Source organism: Andrena cerasifolii, chromosome 8 (assembly GCF_050908995.1).
Source record: "Andrena cerasifolii isolate SP2316 chromosome 8, iyAndCera1_principal, whole genome shotgun sequence".
NCBI classification, from domain to species: Eukaryota; Metazoa; Arthropoda; class Insecta; order Hymenoptera; family Andrenidae; genus Andrena; species Andrena cerasifolii.
Window position 1 is genome coordinate 7,284,923 of NC_135125.1, and position 15,943 is coordinate 7,300,865.

General features: G+C 47.5%; 1 protein-coding gene across 3 annotated transcripts in view; it reads left to right on the forward strand.

Annotated features, from left to right (window-relative positions):
• Positions 1-15,943, forward strand: part of N (neurogenic locus Notch protein) — a 281,303-nt gene that overhangs the window by 111,423 nt on the left and 153,937 nt on the right. For 2 of the 3 annotated variants that reach the window (XM_076819252.1, XM_076819253.1), the window contains exon 5: positions 11,102-11,235. In XM_076819252.1, coding sequence (XP_076675367.1) covers positions 11,102-11,235 — 134 coding nt within the window. Of the gene's footprint in view, positions 1-7,642; positions 8,869-11,101; positions 11,236-15,943 lie in introns of those variants that run through there. The other variant, XM_076819254.1, reaches the window with a different exon arrangement.

Consider the following 15,943-nt stretch of genomic DNA (forward strand, 5'->3'; position numbering starts at 1 on the left):
AAAGGATCTTGTAGATAAGGTCGATGACCGAATCGAGATAACGCAACGCGCAAAACTAATGGGATCTTCAGCGTCTCGCTGGAGGAAACTTACGCTGAATCGTGACAAACTGGATACTCCGGACGTAGGGATTAATTGATTGGGTATTTTAAATGTGGAGTCCAGTTTTGCATCATTAGGGAGGCTGATGAATTATTTACTAAGTTTCATTTTATATAAAAAATCTAAATAACTTATATTAAAAATCCATTTATTGTTGGCTTTGTTGAGCTTCTCTTGTTCATGATGGAATTCGTTGAAAACTTGCGACGCACTTAAACGAACAGTTTCGATTTTTTCTTAACATTTCTCTGGCAGGTAATGCGGAGCCTTCAAATTTCTGTCTGTGATCGCCGATAGCTTGACCCTTTCGCTTTGTCATATTTCAAACGAACGCGAGTCGCCATCTTGGCAGAGATAATTGAACGCGTGAGAGACAGTGGTGATTAATGGTGCAATGCTATCGATTGGGATCAAGCTGTCAAGGTTAAATTCCATTGCACTTCTGTAGAGAATCCACGATGCAAATGAGCCGCCCATTCGTCGCTCCACATTTCCATGAGCGATGAGAAGGACTAGATTTTCCATGATCTACCCCTTAGAGATCCATCTTGAGTCTAGTATGACACCGAGTGATAATTTCCAACATAGCCGATTGAAGAAACGAATGCTCCTTTAGATATTACAGTTGTTTAGCAACTGATTAATTATTGTTGCAGTATGTCGGTCATTCGTATACTATTTATAACGTTGCAGAATGTTGTAGGCGTTGTCGAAGGACAATATCTCAACCTATTGAACCGGCGACAAGGTCTACGAGATTTTTCACTTGGGCGTGGATCAATGATCCATCGCGTCATTCGCAGATCGTGTGAACTCTAGACGATAGAAGTATTTTGTGAAATCCCCTTAATAGAAAATTTACATTTACGTTTCGCGGAGTGATGAGAAATGAGGCATTCTATTTTGTGAAAGAGGAACGCTGTCTTTTACGTTAAGACGTTTCTAAAAAATCGTAAGGATATAGGTCGAAAGAATATTGAGTTATGAAATATTTTAGTAGGTATTCTGTTAATAGTGGTAAAGAATTTTTTGCTATTAATGTCTCCATTTCGTATCCTATTCGTGAAAAATTGTAATTAAAATTATAATCCGAGTCTTGTGGTCCTTTCCACGGCCGTGTGCGAACGAAATTTTGCGAACAGCAGAATGTCTAACAGGGAAGTTGATCGTCGAGAATCATCTGACATAACGATTATCGAGTCCAACCAATTTAGGCAATTACGACGGTGGGAAAGCGCCCTGTGCTGGCGTTCCATTAGCCGCGTTAATCCAACGTTATACTCCTTACTTTACGCGCTGTGCATCCGTTTACGTCATAGGCTTGGGACACACAATACCCGACGCGGAATTAATTGTTGCTCAAGTGTACGATTAAACCACTAAATTAGGAATTCTGCCACGACCGAAAAAGTATCCTTCGATTCGTTGCGAAATGAATTACTTTTGCACCACTCTTTAATTATAACACCTACTTAAGTAGTAATTTATTTACTGCTGACACATCCCTCTTACTATTTGAAAATTATTGGCACCCTTAACAACGTAAAATTAGCGTATGAAAATAGATCAAAATGTTAAATTGCAATATTAGATTACAGGAAAGTTGAAGTAATATTCTTTGGTATTTTGTTTTCTTTCTTCTTTTGATGAAAGTTTTAAGTACTTGTGATAGATATCGTGGAGTCTCCAGTGCTCCACGGGGCACTAAAGATATTCTTTTTTTTACAGTCCTATTTCGTCAGAACTATCATAGCTTTCTTGGTATGAAATATTTTCCATAGTCCATCAGCGTTGCAAGTAGCTTCATCAAAGAGCCTGGAGGGCTTTAAAATCACTGAAATGAAGATTGTTCTGCGCCATAATTATGTGTACAGATCAAACGTAGTCACGACGAGGATGATAAAGGCGTCTCGTTTCCTCTTTCGCGGCATGCAAACGCGTAACGGAGACTCTGATGTATATTCAATGAGATGATCTAGATCGTCGTTCGAAACAAAGTTGCGTAGCAGTCTCGTGCGAAAATGAAACTAGAATGCGCGGGAACGGGAATATCCTTGCAACATCCTTTCCATTTAGCGTGACGCGTGGATCATTTTTCCCGCGATTTCGCGTTATCCATCGGTTCCTGGAACACTTTTCAACTGGTGCTCAATTCTCGCTACGTTCAGACCATTGGCGGATTTAACGGCGATGAGCAGTTGCCACCTGGGCCCCTACCCAAAAGGACCCCCAGGGCCCATCCTTAAAAAAATTTTATCCAAACTATGCTTTTTTCTGTATTATCACACTGAGCCCGGTTTTAGTAAACTACCGCTTTATTTTCCCCAAAAATGGGCCCCTCAGAACGTTTGCCACCTGGGCCTTTTTTCTAAAATCCGCCACTGGTTCAGACGTTCTCGAACCACCCACGTTTTACAAACAGATCATCCACACGGTTAACCTTCGCCTGGTGGATCTTGGGCCCAATGGGACTCATCTAAAAATACCAAACCACGTGTTACTTATTGTTAGTACCGTTAGTCTTATTTTGACACGGATTCTTTAATGTCTAGAAAGAAGTTAAATTCTCTTTTTGCACGATTTGTTTTGTTCTAATCCGGCCTTTATAAAAATCTTCACTCTAACTTTAATTCTAGGAAAAAATATTCCTGCATCCCCAACAAATTCTTAGAATTTGCATTTAAGACTGCTACGCACTCTCAGTTTTTCACAACTTGCGACTTTATCTCCTAAATGACGCAGTCGGGAAAAATTAAGTTTGAGCCTTACTTCGCGAAGAAGATAAGGACTTCAGATTATAGCAAGATTGGGACCTAATACGAAAGTATATTCTGAAGTATGTACGAATGAAGTAATGGGTAAAAATGGAGCCTGCACGACAAAGGAAGAGCAGAGCGCACCCGAGCTCGCGTAACTTTTTATACGCGCCCGGGTAATCGGTGCAGCCGTGGGCCCACTCATTTTCGATGGACGTCCACGGACCTCCTCGTCTCCCGCCTAATGCGAAATTCCTGCGTAATGAAACGTACACGCGTTATGAAGCTGTAATCGAGCGACGCGTATCAATAGCTAAAGCTGGAAGGTTATTATTAACCAGCAGTGCACTTAATATTCCGCGCGAGAATGTTTTCATCGCGGAACTTGATAGCCTCGTAAAGATGAACGGGAACGAGCGTCTCGAGGCCTGTCCTCCACCCGTCGATCGGGTCTCGGTCATCCCGCGGCGATTCCAATTTCACGTCAATTAAATCGACGGCCCCCGGTACTTCGTAATGACTCCTATCAATTTTTGGTACCGCTAATGACAAAACGGTCCCAGCCTCTGAGGGGGTCGAGCTCGATTTTCGGTGTTACAGAGATTCAGTTTTAAGTATGCGGTACGTTTTTTGGGGGGGAAATCACGGGCGACGTGGCGGTTTATTGAGGGAACAGACTCGAGGGGGATGAACGTGACGTATTAGCTATAACGACAGGATAAACATAGATAAAAGGAGCGAGACAATTTTATTACAATCTTACAAAAAACCAGGCTCCATCTCCACATTCAATTCTTGCGAAGTATAATACATAAGCGCGAAAGAAATTAAAAAGATTCACAATAAAATCCCAGCCCTCAAGCTTTCCAACCTGCTGAAATTCTCTCCCTATTCCAAGGGTTAATCCTTCTCGCCCCGTGTTCGCTCTGCCTCGAGTCGACGAGTCCAGCCGCGCATTACGGCCCAAACGAAAAGGCGACTTTTTCTCGTGCGTGTCCTTTTCTGTCGTTTCCGAGGGTCCCCTTGAAAAATGGACGGTGACCATTCTTCTACCTCTGCTCCGTCCCCTCGCGCCCCGTGCCCGCCTCGCTGTCCCACCTCGCGGAGGACGATCGTTCCTCCACGGTGGCTTTTATTCCTCTCGTCCTCGGTCGGAGCGGGTGCACGAAATAACTGGACGTCGAAACGAATGGCGAAATTATGCCGCGGCCAATCGTACACCCGGTTCTGTTCGCCGCGTTGCAAAAACCCCCGTTCGGGCTAGATCGGTGTGCCGCGAGGGGCCCGAGGATCGCGCGGCGATCGTTTTGCTCGTCTCGGCCGCGGGCAGAAATAAAAGGGGGCAGCGCCGAGCGCCAAGGAGTCGCGGGGCTCGATGATAACGAGCACGGGGACCGATCGGCGATCGTGACAAACTGCGATCGATCCGTCCTCTCGGAGCCGGTCCCATTAGTTTTGCAGCTGGCCGCGCCTTTTTGCATTTATCGCGCGCGCGAGCGGCTCCTTTCTTGTCGGCGGTTTTGCGGGGATGCTTGCACGCTGTTCCGAAATGACTTCATTTTCCGACGTTATTACGCGCGTTGCCCGCCATGGAATTGGTCGGGTTCGATGGAAACCAGCCGCTGAAATATGACTTAGAGCTTGCTTCGATTTTTTCTTGCCTTGTGATAAGACAGTTGAGTCGGTGGGAGAATGTGTCTCTGTGCTCAGTTTTTGTTTAATCTATTCTCGCCGAGTGTCTCGGCGACGGGACGATGTAGCGGTGCTCCACACGCTCGGTGTCGACGGAGGCTGCCGAGCACTAAGCTCTTAATTGCCGCGGGAATTTTAATGCCCATCGCGTGCCTAATTAATTAGCCGGCCGAAAAATAGTCGGCTGCAAAAGAAGAAGCGCGATTTGATCTACGATACGGCACCGATTCTCTTCCTCTTCCTCTTCTCGTTCCTTCGGCGTCGGGGCAACCGATCGCCGAAATATTCTGGAAACGAGCGGCACTCGGAACGGCCGAGGAAATAAAATTTCGATCCCGCGCACCGGCGGATTGTTCGCATGTTTACGTACACCGAGGCGACATCCTGCATTTGCATGATCGTAACTGCGCGGAGCGAGGCGTCCGATAAAATCGAGGCTGATAAATATACGGCCCTCTTTTCTACAGTTATATCCGCCAGTAAATTCCCGAATTTGTCGAAACGCAGGGGACGAATGGAGAACGCCGGCTCGGGCAGCGATTCCCTTCTTTTTCGATCTTTTTCCACCCGAGAGCCACGGGGAAGCGCGTGTTCGACGCCGAAAGCACCGCGTGTCGGCCGTTCGAAAGTCGGGGGCCCCGACTGGCCCCTGGATCACTTCTGACATATTTTCTACCTTTGAGTGCCGAGACCCATGCTGGAGCTTCCTCCTGTCAGTGCGCGCCGTGATATCCATCCAATATGAATCGTATAACGGAGACGCATAAACATCGACCTGTCTAAACGAATCCCCGCGACCCGAATGTCTTTAGGGAGCCCCGCGGGTTCGCGCGCCGGGCAACGTGTCTTTCTCGATGCCCGTAGAGCCAGCCGGACAGCTTCGTAGAACAATGGCAGTATTCGTAACGGAAACGCCACGGTATCGGAATCGTTTTCGTTTACCCTGCACTGCCCCCGGGACATTACCGCTCCGCGGGACAATTCAGCTTTATGACCGCCTTGCGAAACCGGGTTTCATAAGCTGCTTTCAATTTAAATATCCCGTGGAAGGAAGCTGGTACCTTTCGAACGGGGCGCCGCGATTTATTCCGGCATCGGCGGCGCATTGTTCGCCGGAGCGGCGCTACTTTCCATAAAGTAAGCGCAGCGAATTTCGCGCACTCGCTGGACCATTGAGCGCGGCTCGAGATGACGGTAATCTACGTGCGATCGGGGACTCTCGAAAATCGAATGTATCGAGGAATCATTCGCGACCGTCGATGCGGAATAATGGATTAGACGGGGGAGATTTGTAACGTGGGTCGGGGCCAGGAAGCTCGAGGGTTGCCGGCCGATCCCGGATCATCCCCCAGCGCTTGGAGAGGGCCGGCGTGCCTGCGCGACGCCCGCGAGCCATTCCGCCGGCACCGCGCCTGTAAACAAGTGAAAATTAAATTTCGGAATTCGCCACCATCCGGCCTGTTGTTCGATGCTCCTAAGCGGGTCGGTCAACACGGTTTAATCGGGATTTCCGTGCCTCCAGCACGCTTCTGCCTCCGGTCTGTTTGCACGGCGGCTACCATAAATATTCATATGAGGGGATTAACGAGATTTTTCAGGCGTCGGTGCAAATTTGCACGAGCGCCAGCGGCTCCAGTGGAAACAGGCGACCCGGCGGTCATGGGTTAGGTCGTGGGGAAGAATTGCGACGCGATAAAATTCTCTTTGTCCGGAATACAGTCGAACGAGGAATAGTAGCATTTGCCTCGCAAAGTAAACAGTGGTGTGATTTTTCAAGCAATTCCTATCTTCGTTGCACGCTTTTCTGCCAGCTTCGAAGAAGATTCACCGCTCGTAAGGTGAATGTCCCAATTTCTGCTCATTTAAGAGATAACTCGTCATAAAGAAGGTGTAAAAAATTTGTTTGTGATTAAAATTTGCAGAGTAATCGATTGATTCTTTAATAATAAATCAACCAATTCGAAAACTATTCATGAAATATATTTCAAGATTGTAATAACTATTAGTAATTTATAATTAAATATATAATGCTCTAAATGTTCGTATTTCTGCTCATGAAAAATAGCGATGCAACACTCGCGTAAATGTTTAAATAGTTTAGAATTATTTTGTCGCAACTACAGTACAAACGTGACGCGCATAATAAGAAAAATACGAAATAATCAGAAATGGGGACACGAGCAGAAATTGGGACATTCACCTTACCCCTGCATCGTTACAAAAGAAACGCTTTCCGCGCCCGAGGATTCTCGAGGAGCAGCTTCTTCGAACGCAGCGTCGTGCCCGCGCACGGAAATGCACTCAATTAGCGCGCCGTGACAAGAAGCCGGAGAGCGTGTAACAAATTTCGTTCGACACCCTCCCCAGCCTGCGCACATGCAAGGAATATCGTGTAACTATCGAATTAGCAAAATTCTTGCATACTATCGTCGAAGGTGGAGGGACGTAGGGGCAGAGACCCGAGATGCACGCAATGATTCCGCATCGTTCGTGCGACCTAGGCAGCTAGGCGATAGGTGAAACGAGAGGGCCACGGGCGACCGGCGTGCGCGAAAGTAGGATAAAGCGAGGCGTAGTCGAAGTCTAACGAAGGGTGACGAAACGAGCCGAAGGGACTTCGGTTAACGAGCGCGAGAGGGAGAGAGAGGAGCAGCGTCGCCGGGTAATGTGGAGAGAAAAGAGAGACGGAGTCACGACAGCCCAATGGGGGGGGAATCGAGTGTGACGCCAGTGGAGAGGGTCGCCGGTGACGGTGGCGCCCTCTGAGCGGTCCGGGGTAGAAGGTAAGGTTAGTCTATCGCTAGCCGTCCGAGGATGAGACACGTTCTGTCCGCGTCTCTGTCGGCGTTAACTCTTCGGTCCACCACCGACTCTTGAAAATACGCGCGAAAACCGGTGGCTGCGCGAAGTAACATTCAGTGTCTCGTTGGCCGTGTGAAACTAACTGTAGTGAACCCAGTGCATATTTCTGTGTCGTGTCGTCGATTTCCGCGGGATTCTCGTAGTGGCGTTCCAAAAAAACACCGGCAAGCTAGGCGTTCCGTAGCGTGTCGATATTCTCCGCGAACCTTCAGCATCGAGCTGCCGCATTCGTCGCGCATTCGGTGCCCCGTTGATTTATCCAAGGAAGGACTACGGTGCCACGAAAACGATTGTTGGATATTCTATGGCTTGACAGTCCGATGGTGGCACGGTCGAGATTCGGCAACGCCCCCTACCCCGCTGCCAAGCCGTCATGGGTAGCTCGTCGGCGATCCGACGTAACACAGGATAGAGGCAATTTGAGCGAATTTAAGAGAGTTTAGACCACGCTCGGCGCATTGTCACGCGAAACGGATCGACGTTGGATGGTGCACGGAGCGTACGCGCGCCAGGCGATCCCCGTGGCGAAGTGAAACGGGCACCGGTGTGCAGCGGCGAAAAGCGACGCGAACGAGCGTGAGAAAAGAGCGGCCCACGGCTGGCAGATACACGCTCGCGCGGGCTCGCGTCCACCGTCCTGCCCTTCGACTCCTCTGCTCGAACGTGTGTTTGCTTTTCTCCCTTCGACATTGACGTATCGTTTATTTCGTCGCGCTCGCCGCCGTTTATTTCACCGCCCTGAACGCAGCCATAGTGGATGGATACAGCCGAGGTGACATCGATAGCACGCAGCGAGACTGTCGATAGCTAAACGTCACCTCGATCGAACGATTACGAGCGGTCGCGTGGAACATGCACCGCCGGTGGATCCGTTTTATAACCGTTTCGCTGGTTTAAATCGCTCCGCGGTCGCACGGGGTTCCGGATACAGGAGAGATTTTCGGGGATGGAGGCGTCGAGGATGTCGCACGCGTCGCGGAAGGATAATCAGCCGCCCGTGCCGGAATCGAGCCGGTGATAAATCTCGATGCAGGCTGGAAGGGACGGTGCACCGACGAGCCGCCATTTTTTCAGAGCTCTGCCTCGCCGTTCCCACCGACGCACGATTGGATTTACTCGGCGGCATTGCTCGACGACTGGTTCGGTTCTGTGATACGAAGCTAGTGCAATTAGTAGGATCGTGAACTTGTGGAATCGATTTACGTGCTCGTTGCGAACGTCGCTGTGAGGTGCCCGTGGATGTGTTTATTTTTCTCGTGACCCTCGACGGGAAGCCTGAGAACAAGGGGCGTTACGAGTCTACGACTATGGTGATTCTCGGTAACGGAGTAAACAAGCGGCGAGCGCCCGTCAAAATATGAGGACAGCGTCCTTGCGCGACCCGAGGGAATCGAAACCGAGCGAAAATGTATCTGACGCGCGTGTTGTTGCTGCTTCTGCTGGCTACTGGCTCGAGGTGCGTTCTCCTTTCTATCTAGCGCGCCATTTTTTGAATTCCCAATACCGTGCGAGTACGCAGTATCAATTGGAGCGTGTGATTTTTCACGTTCAGCATTGACTTTTAATTAGAATAACGATACTGTCTCCTCGTTGCGTATCGCTTCTAGAGAATTTTACGCATTCAGAGGTATTAATTATAGCATATTTCTTTTGGGGCGTGCCGTTGAATTTAATTAGAATACTGATGTTTCTCTTCTCGTACACGCTGACGTTTGAATATTCTGTACGTTGAAAAGTATCACGTCGTCAGTTTTTTTAGAATATAATGCTGGGTTTAGGCAGATTAGCAACATATTTTTCATCGTGTCTATTGGCATTCGAGTAATTTATGCGTTTTTACTGCGATTTGAATGATGCTTATAAAAATATGCGCATAAAAAGTGTCATACCGGGGGTAAAAAGTTGACGCCGTACAAGAAACCGGTATTATAAATATTGATCGTTTCGATGGATCATGCGGTTCAGTGGTCTCGCGTTGCCTCGATGACAGTCAACGAACGGGAGGACTGTGAGAAATCGATCGAAATGCAATGCGTTTCCATTGTCCGTCCGTTACGTGGATACTCGTGATTTCGCGCGATCTTAAAATATTTTTCGTTTGCATTATAGGTTTAATATTTAATCAAATTTCTTGTTAAATTTTCGGATTCTACAGTCCAAGTTTAAGAGTTTGTTAATTACAGATAATTATGTATAATGGTTATCTATACCTTATACTTTTGAATCAGTTAAATTATAATTATTTAGTGTAGTAACTGTGAGAAATGAGTAGAAATAGTATCTTGAAATATTGGTATCATTTATTTTACATAGCAGTTTGAAATCTATAGAATTTAAAGTCGTGGCACTATTCTGTGGCACTATAACAGTTAGTATTTATCTGAGATTCTTGTGGATTCTGTTGGACTTAGAAAAGTTAGAAACCTTTGGTTATAAGATTTATTCTTTTGACAAAAGATGTGATTTTTTTAACGCTGCAGCACTGCTACTTAGGTCCTTTGTAATTTGTAATTTGAAGATGCACTGATATTTGAGTGATATATGGCTCTGTTATGTATCGCTAGCCACAATCTTTAATTGATCAGCTGATCAAGAAATAGCGTTCTCATTCATTCTTCATAGATTTAAGAACATATTCCCCTTTGCAGTTGGCCATTATTTTACAAATCATTTGCAGTTTTATATTGTCTAAACTTATCTTGAACATCATTTTACTATATTTATTATCCGAGGTTCTAGTTTGAGTCCTGAAGTGTAATACTAAGTAGTATGAATTCTGTCTGTAGATTTCTTATTGCTAGCTAAAGAAACTAAAAGTCCAAAGTGCACCAGAACTTGGAAGATGCATTCAGCACACGAAAATATAAAACTGACACAATAGTTTCCCCTCCAATTGCAGTTATTTTTCCTTCTACATTATTAGTTCATTATTCATTATATATATCATGGTTCACTATTAATCGTCTAAATATCTTGTAACTTCAATCTTTAATCTTCTAATACAAAAACTCCATAGAACTGTTCCATAACAAACGATCTAAGCTACCTCCACCATAAAACACATTCTCTGCCCAACTTATAACGAGGCCGACTAAAACACAGAAACAAATACCAAATATTATACAAATATTTTTTTCATGCACCTCCAATATTCCATCCTACACACTTACTCGTATAACATTTTCCAATATCACATACAGAGTCCTGTAGAAAATATTTACGTAGTACGCACAATTTTCATGGCAATATGATTGATACCGTAATTCGCATCCATCTTATTTCGACCAAAATATTGAGCCACATATTTTTGCAACAATCTTTTCTTTCTACTACTAATAAGAGAGGTATAAACGATAGCGTGTTTAATATTCGAGTGATGCGATAAATATTTCCAGCAGGCACTGTATATTATAAACTCGTCTAAGAATTTCGTTTCAATATTTTACTAAATTCCGCTATCCCGCGTGAAATCACTCGGCGGTTTCCTCGGCTACCCAAAGTGCACAGCGTTTCCCTCCTCTGCAACCACGTGCGCACAGTGCAATTAGTGGCCGAAGGTTTGATCGCAGGCGCGTTAACTAATAATTTATCGGCTCCGTCGATCGCCGTTTCGTCAGACCGCTTAATCGATCAGCCTCGTTTCCTGCCCGCTTGTAGCCGACGACTTTAACCGCCCGTTTCCTTTGCAGATGCATATGCTCGAGCGGATACACTGGCCAGAATTGCGAGAACGAGTACATTCCCTGCGACCCATCGCCGTGTAAAAACGGAGGCACGTGTCAGCAGATCAACGATTTGGATTACAAGTGCAAGTGCCCCGAGGGTGAGTCCCCAGTTCCTAATTTACAAACCCTTCGTGGTCCGACAGTGTCTTCTAGACACGCGTGGTCGCCAAGCGCAGTGATCCACGTACACAGATAGAGATTTAAATCAATGATCGCAGACTTTGTTATATTTAACACTGCGATGCTGATACGTGATATAGCATCTGTGTTATTAATGGATAATTATGGAACATAATTTCTATCATTTACTTGAAAAATCAGAGAAGAATCTATTGAAGATAAATGATAAGCTTGAGCGCGTAGAGAGAAGATTTGAAATCTTAGTTTACTACTCTGATCAATGCTTCCTTTTACTATGCATCTGTTTTTGATTATGCTGTACTATGTTTATTGAGTATTCATTGCGCAGGATACGCGGACCATAGAGGGTTACTTATGAATTTTCTGAGAAATCGAATTCATTTTATATGCATGCGTGTTTTGTTTGAGTGAATGGGAAATTGATATCGAGTACGTCAGTTCTGGCGTAACCGCATTCAGGATACATATATTTCATAATGTTTAGGCAATGCCCTGATAGAGTTCCATATCGCGGGTCTTGTGGTTATAAATGCGAGTAGGTATCTGGTTAACACATTGCCAACACCGTTGAGAAACTCTTGCGTCGCAAGAGTTTCGGTCTGGACTTTGGGCAATTTATTTTCTTTATTTATTTATTTATAATTGTTGAATTCATACCTTAACATCGCGATTCCATTCTTTCTCTGTGCGCTGTTCAAAATAATTGTAGGAATCGATGGTTTAAACGAAAGGTATTCAGTAGCAAAGAAGGGATCTTTAATTTCCCGCAGCATAAGCAGCATTCGCATTACTGGAAGATAAAGTTACTTAAACAGATCCCCTAGTCATTTCAATCCGTGTATCAAAGAGCTTACCAAACATTTAATCAAACTAAACTCAAACAGTTGGCAGTGTGTTACATTGAATATTGAACCAACGTCCCACTAAACTTCTACTGAAAGATTAGGAAACCGATCTCTCCAATTCCAAAACACAAACTTCAATCCCCGCCGCGCCAAATTTCTTCAATGAAAAAACACTCGAATAGAGTTATCCAACGCGTGGAATCCTTGAAGCTACTATCCTCAATGAGACTGTACCAAGGTCCCAAGGTAATGGTGCCACAGTCTCGTCCGCGGCTGGTTTTCCCATAAGACCCATCGTCAACGAGCGCATCTCTCGTTCTCAAGCCTCCCCCGCGATCATTGTCATTGCTTGGAAGCCGCGTGTCCGCGGGATTCTCACGAATTGAAAAGATCGACAGGGGCCTCTCCTTGAACTGCTTTTCGCGGGCAGCCGCGAGGAATGCGTCCGACAATAAAGTCGATTAACGCCACAGGCCACCGGCCCGCCGTTTCGGTGGCCGGGCGGAATCTTTTCGACGGTGCCCGCGTTCCGCGTTCCACTCTGTTTACCGCGGCAAGAAAGTCTCGTTGCCCGTTGCACAACCTTGTCCCAGACGCTGCGAGTGGGAGGGCAACAGCAGAGGGGCGAGGGAGGGAAGACAAAAGGTAGTTGGCGGGGCAATGATTAGTCGGTGCAACAGGTACAACTTAAGCGAGGGGTGGTGGCCATTTACGTGCGTGTGTACACGGTGGATGGTTAATGTAAAGCCCAGGGTCAGCCTAGCGTGGCCTCCTCGCTGCTCGGATCACAATGCGTTGGTCCTGTCGTTCCCAGGCGGACCACAACCATGGCGACCCCACCTTCTTCGTTGCTTCCTCGCCGCCCCTCCGTCTTTCACGCTGGCCTGCCCTCGGTCGCGCGCCTTTTCCCGTTAAACCAAGCCACCAGGCTTTTCCACCTTCTTGCCCCTGCCGATTGCTATCCATCGGCTCGTCGAGCTCCTGACACGCCACCGCTTCCTCGGCTCGCTCTATCAGCGCCCCACGCTAAGGGATGGTCGACTGACTTTTTAACACTTTCACTGCGCCGTTTGCGAGAGGGTTACTGTTTTCCGCAGTTGTGAATGGTATCCGTAATGTTTCCCACGGGGTCTGGTCAAGTTAGCGTAGTATTATAGGTATATATATATAAGGGGGTTCCCTTCTTAAGCAAAAACATTGGTTGATTCATCTAAAAATATAGAGATTTATTATTAATTACATAATAAGCGTTTATTGCATACTTCCCACGTGCTATACTAACCTAAAAATATAGAGAATCAACAATTAAATGTTTGTGCTTCCCTATATTGTCTCAACACAAGGTTCTTATAGAAACTCGTACTTGTAGATTTCGGCATTTAAAGATTCCTATTTATTAGTTCACTCGCGAATTATCAATTAATTATGAGTTTAACTGTCACTCTGTCTATCTATCTATTACTTTTCGTGGCCTCTCCAGTACCCACCTCTCTAGAGCAAATCTGGCTTACATATATATATGAAGGATTGAGCGATTGAAATGAGTGAGTCGCGAGAAGCCCCAACGGTGAAAGAAAAGAGGATTGTGCCTATTTTACTATATTCTATTATATTTTTTCATCATATTAACAATCTTGTTCTTTTCTTGCGATCCCTGTGAGTTAGCTTTAATAATAAAAACAATCCTGCATATATAGTTCGTAATTGCACTTTGCATGTGGAGGTTTCTACGGACGACTTACAAGAGGAAGCTTCCTTGTTAGAGGAAGCTCTCTCGTATCCATAGTTGATCTTGTCATCAAGTTAGAGTCATTGCTTTGTTACTTTGAAAATGCAAGTTTCTTCCACGAAGCTCCATTCTCCTTGCTCCGCGTGTTTCCTCTCAAGTCCTCCCGTACACATCACCAACAAGCTCTCTCATCTTCCAACTATAGGGGAAACATTTCCGACGAATCTCCCTCCGTGATTAATGGCGGCCAGTGGGGAACGAGATTAAAGGGTGGCGGAGCGGCCCGGCGTGCGTTTCAGCGCGTATAGAAAATGGTACTTGCCCGCGGGTTTTACGACCTCGCATCCGTACAAATTACCACGTTAGTGTCGCGTTCGCGCCGGCCGGGCATCTGGCCGAGGAAGCGCGTAGGTTTCGCGCGAAGCGGGATTTCATTCCGGTGTTCCTGCAGGCGGCTCTCGTTTAACGAGGTCGGATCGCTCGCAATTATTTCGTGCGTGCTCGCGGCGACGAGGCCGCGGCGTGCCAACAACCGGGGAGAATGAAAACTCGTAAAAGGCGTGTCCCGATCACGTGCTCCTAATGGCCGTTGACCATGAGCTCGTCGGGGCTCTATCCCTTATAGAGACCATCTGGCCGGCTTCGGGACGAGGCCATAACTATTCCTCGACCTAGGCGTTACGAGGTACCGTCGAGTTTCCTCGACTCGTCTCCACGAGTTTATCCATCGACTGCTTGACGTTATCGTTGGTTTTTTCCTCCGCCCTCAGCGTCCCTGATACTTATTATCTTGTTCTTCGAAATTTATTATCCCGCCTGGCCGTCATTTCCCCGAGGAATTTCGTCGTTCCTCTTCCACCGGAGAAGACGATCGGCCCGGTGGAGGGCGACTGCCGCGTTAAAACTCGAGCTTTCCCCCCCCCCCGGGCTGCACGTAGTTAATAGTCAGAATGGTTCAATTTGCAAGAACAGAGGAACAGGCTCTGCCCGCTCGCGTCTCCCTCGATTTTCTTCTCTCCACTCACTGGCTCCGTTCCGAGGGCCCTCGGCTCTCAGGACGAGGTTGTAACTATCCGCCGGCGACCTGGGAGAGCAGCTCCTCGAGGCTCGCCTCGCTTCCAGTCGATTCGGTCGCGTACCACCGCCTCTGCTCGTAATGGTTCAATTTGCAGCATCCCGCTTTCTCAGCTCCTTTATCCACGACGTCGTCCCTCTCCGTCCCTCGTGGCAAGCACGAGCCACCTCGCCCAGCCTCTCTCCACCTGTCTGTCTCGCCTCCTCCCCTCTCGCTGCCGCCCCTCCGGCCACGTTTTCTGGCTTGTGCAACATCGTCGTCCCTTTCGCAGAGGACGACCTCGGCCGGCAAGGGATTTCCCTCGACGATCCGATCACGCCTCCTCCGTTCCATTCCGCTAATTAGAAACCGCTCTATCGAGCGCCGGTTAAACGATTAACAGCACGCCCATAGATTAATCGGCCGCGGGAGCGAGACGCTGGATTAAAAGCGGGGTAGGGGTCACCGTTCCTTCTCCCCCCTCGTTCCTTGTTGTCCCGATCGCCTCTATTTCTCGTATTACCCCTCTAAATTGAATCCTCGCGGCCACGACGGGGGACGCGGAGCGGGTAACGAAGGGGGAAGGGTGCGCACGACGCTCGCTCGATCTTGATATCGTGCGCCCGGGCGATTAAATCGTTTTTTTCTTCCCGTCCCCCCCGAGCACGAATTCCACGGTTTTATGGAGTTGTATAGGAAGCCACTCGGAACGATCGTTAGGCGTGTGTGCGCCGTGAGCCATCGGACATCGTGCATCTTGACTGTTAATTCGCCGAGCGGCCGTTCCTCCTCCGCGGACGCCTCGCGGGCCGGTTCAATTAAACGCTCGGGTATACGATTCCCTCGGTAGTCGCGCCCGATCGGCCGGGATCGATTTTATTGCGATCGTGTCGGGAGATCGGGTACACGGGCACGCACACGCTGGGCCCCCTTCCTGTCGCGGAAAACGCGAGCCTCGGCGCGCTTGTGTTGCCGCTCGGTCCAAGTGGCGAAACACGTCGAGGAAGAGCCAGCTGGGATGGTTGTAAGCGACCCGG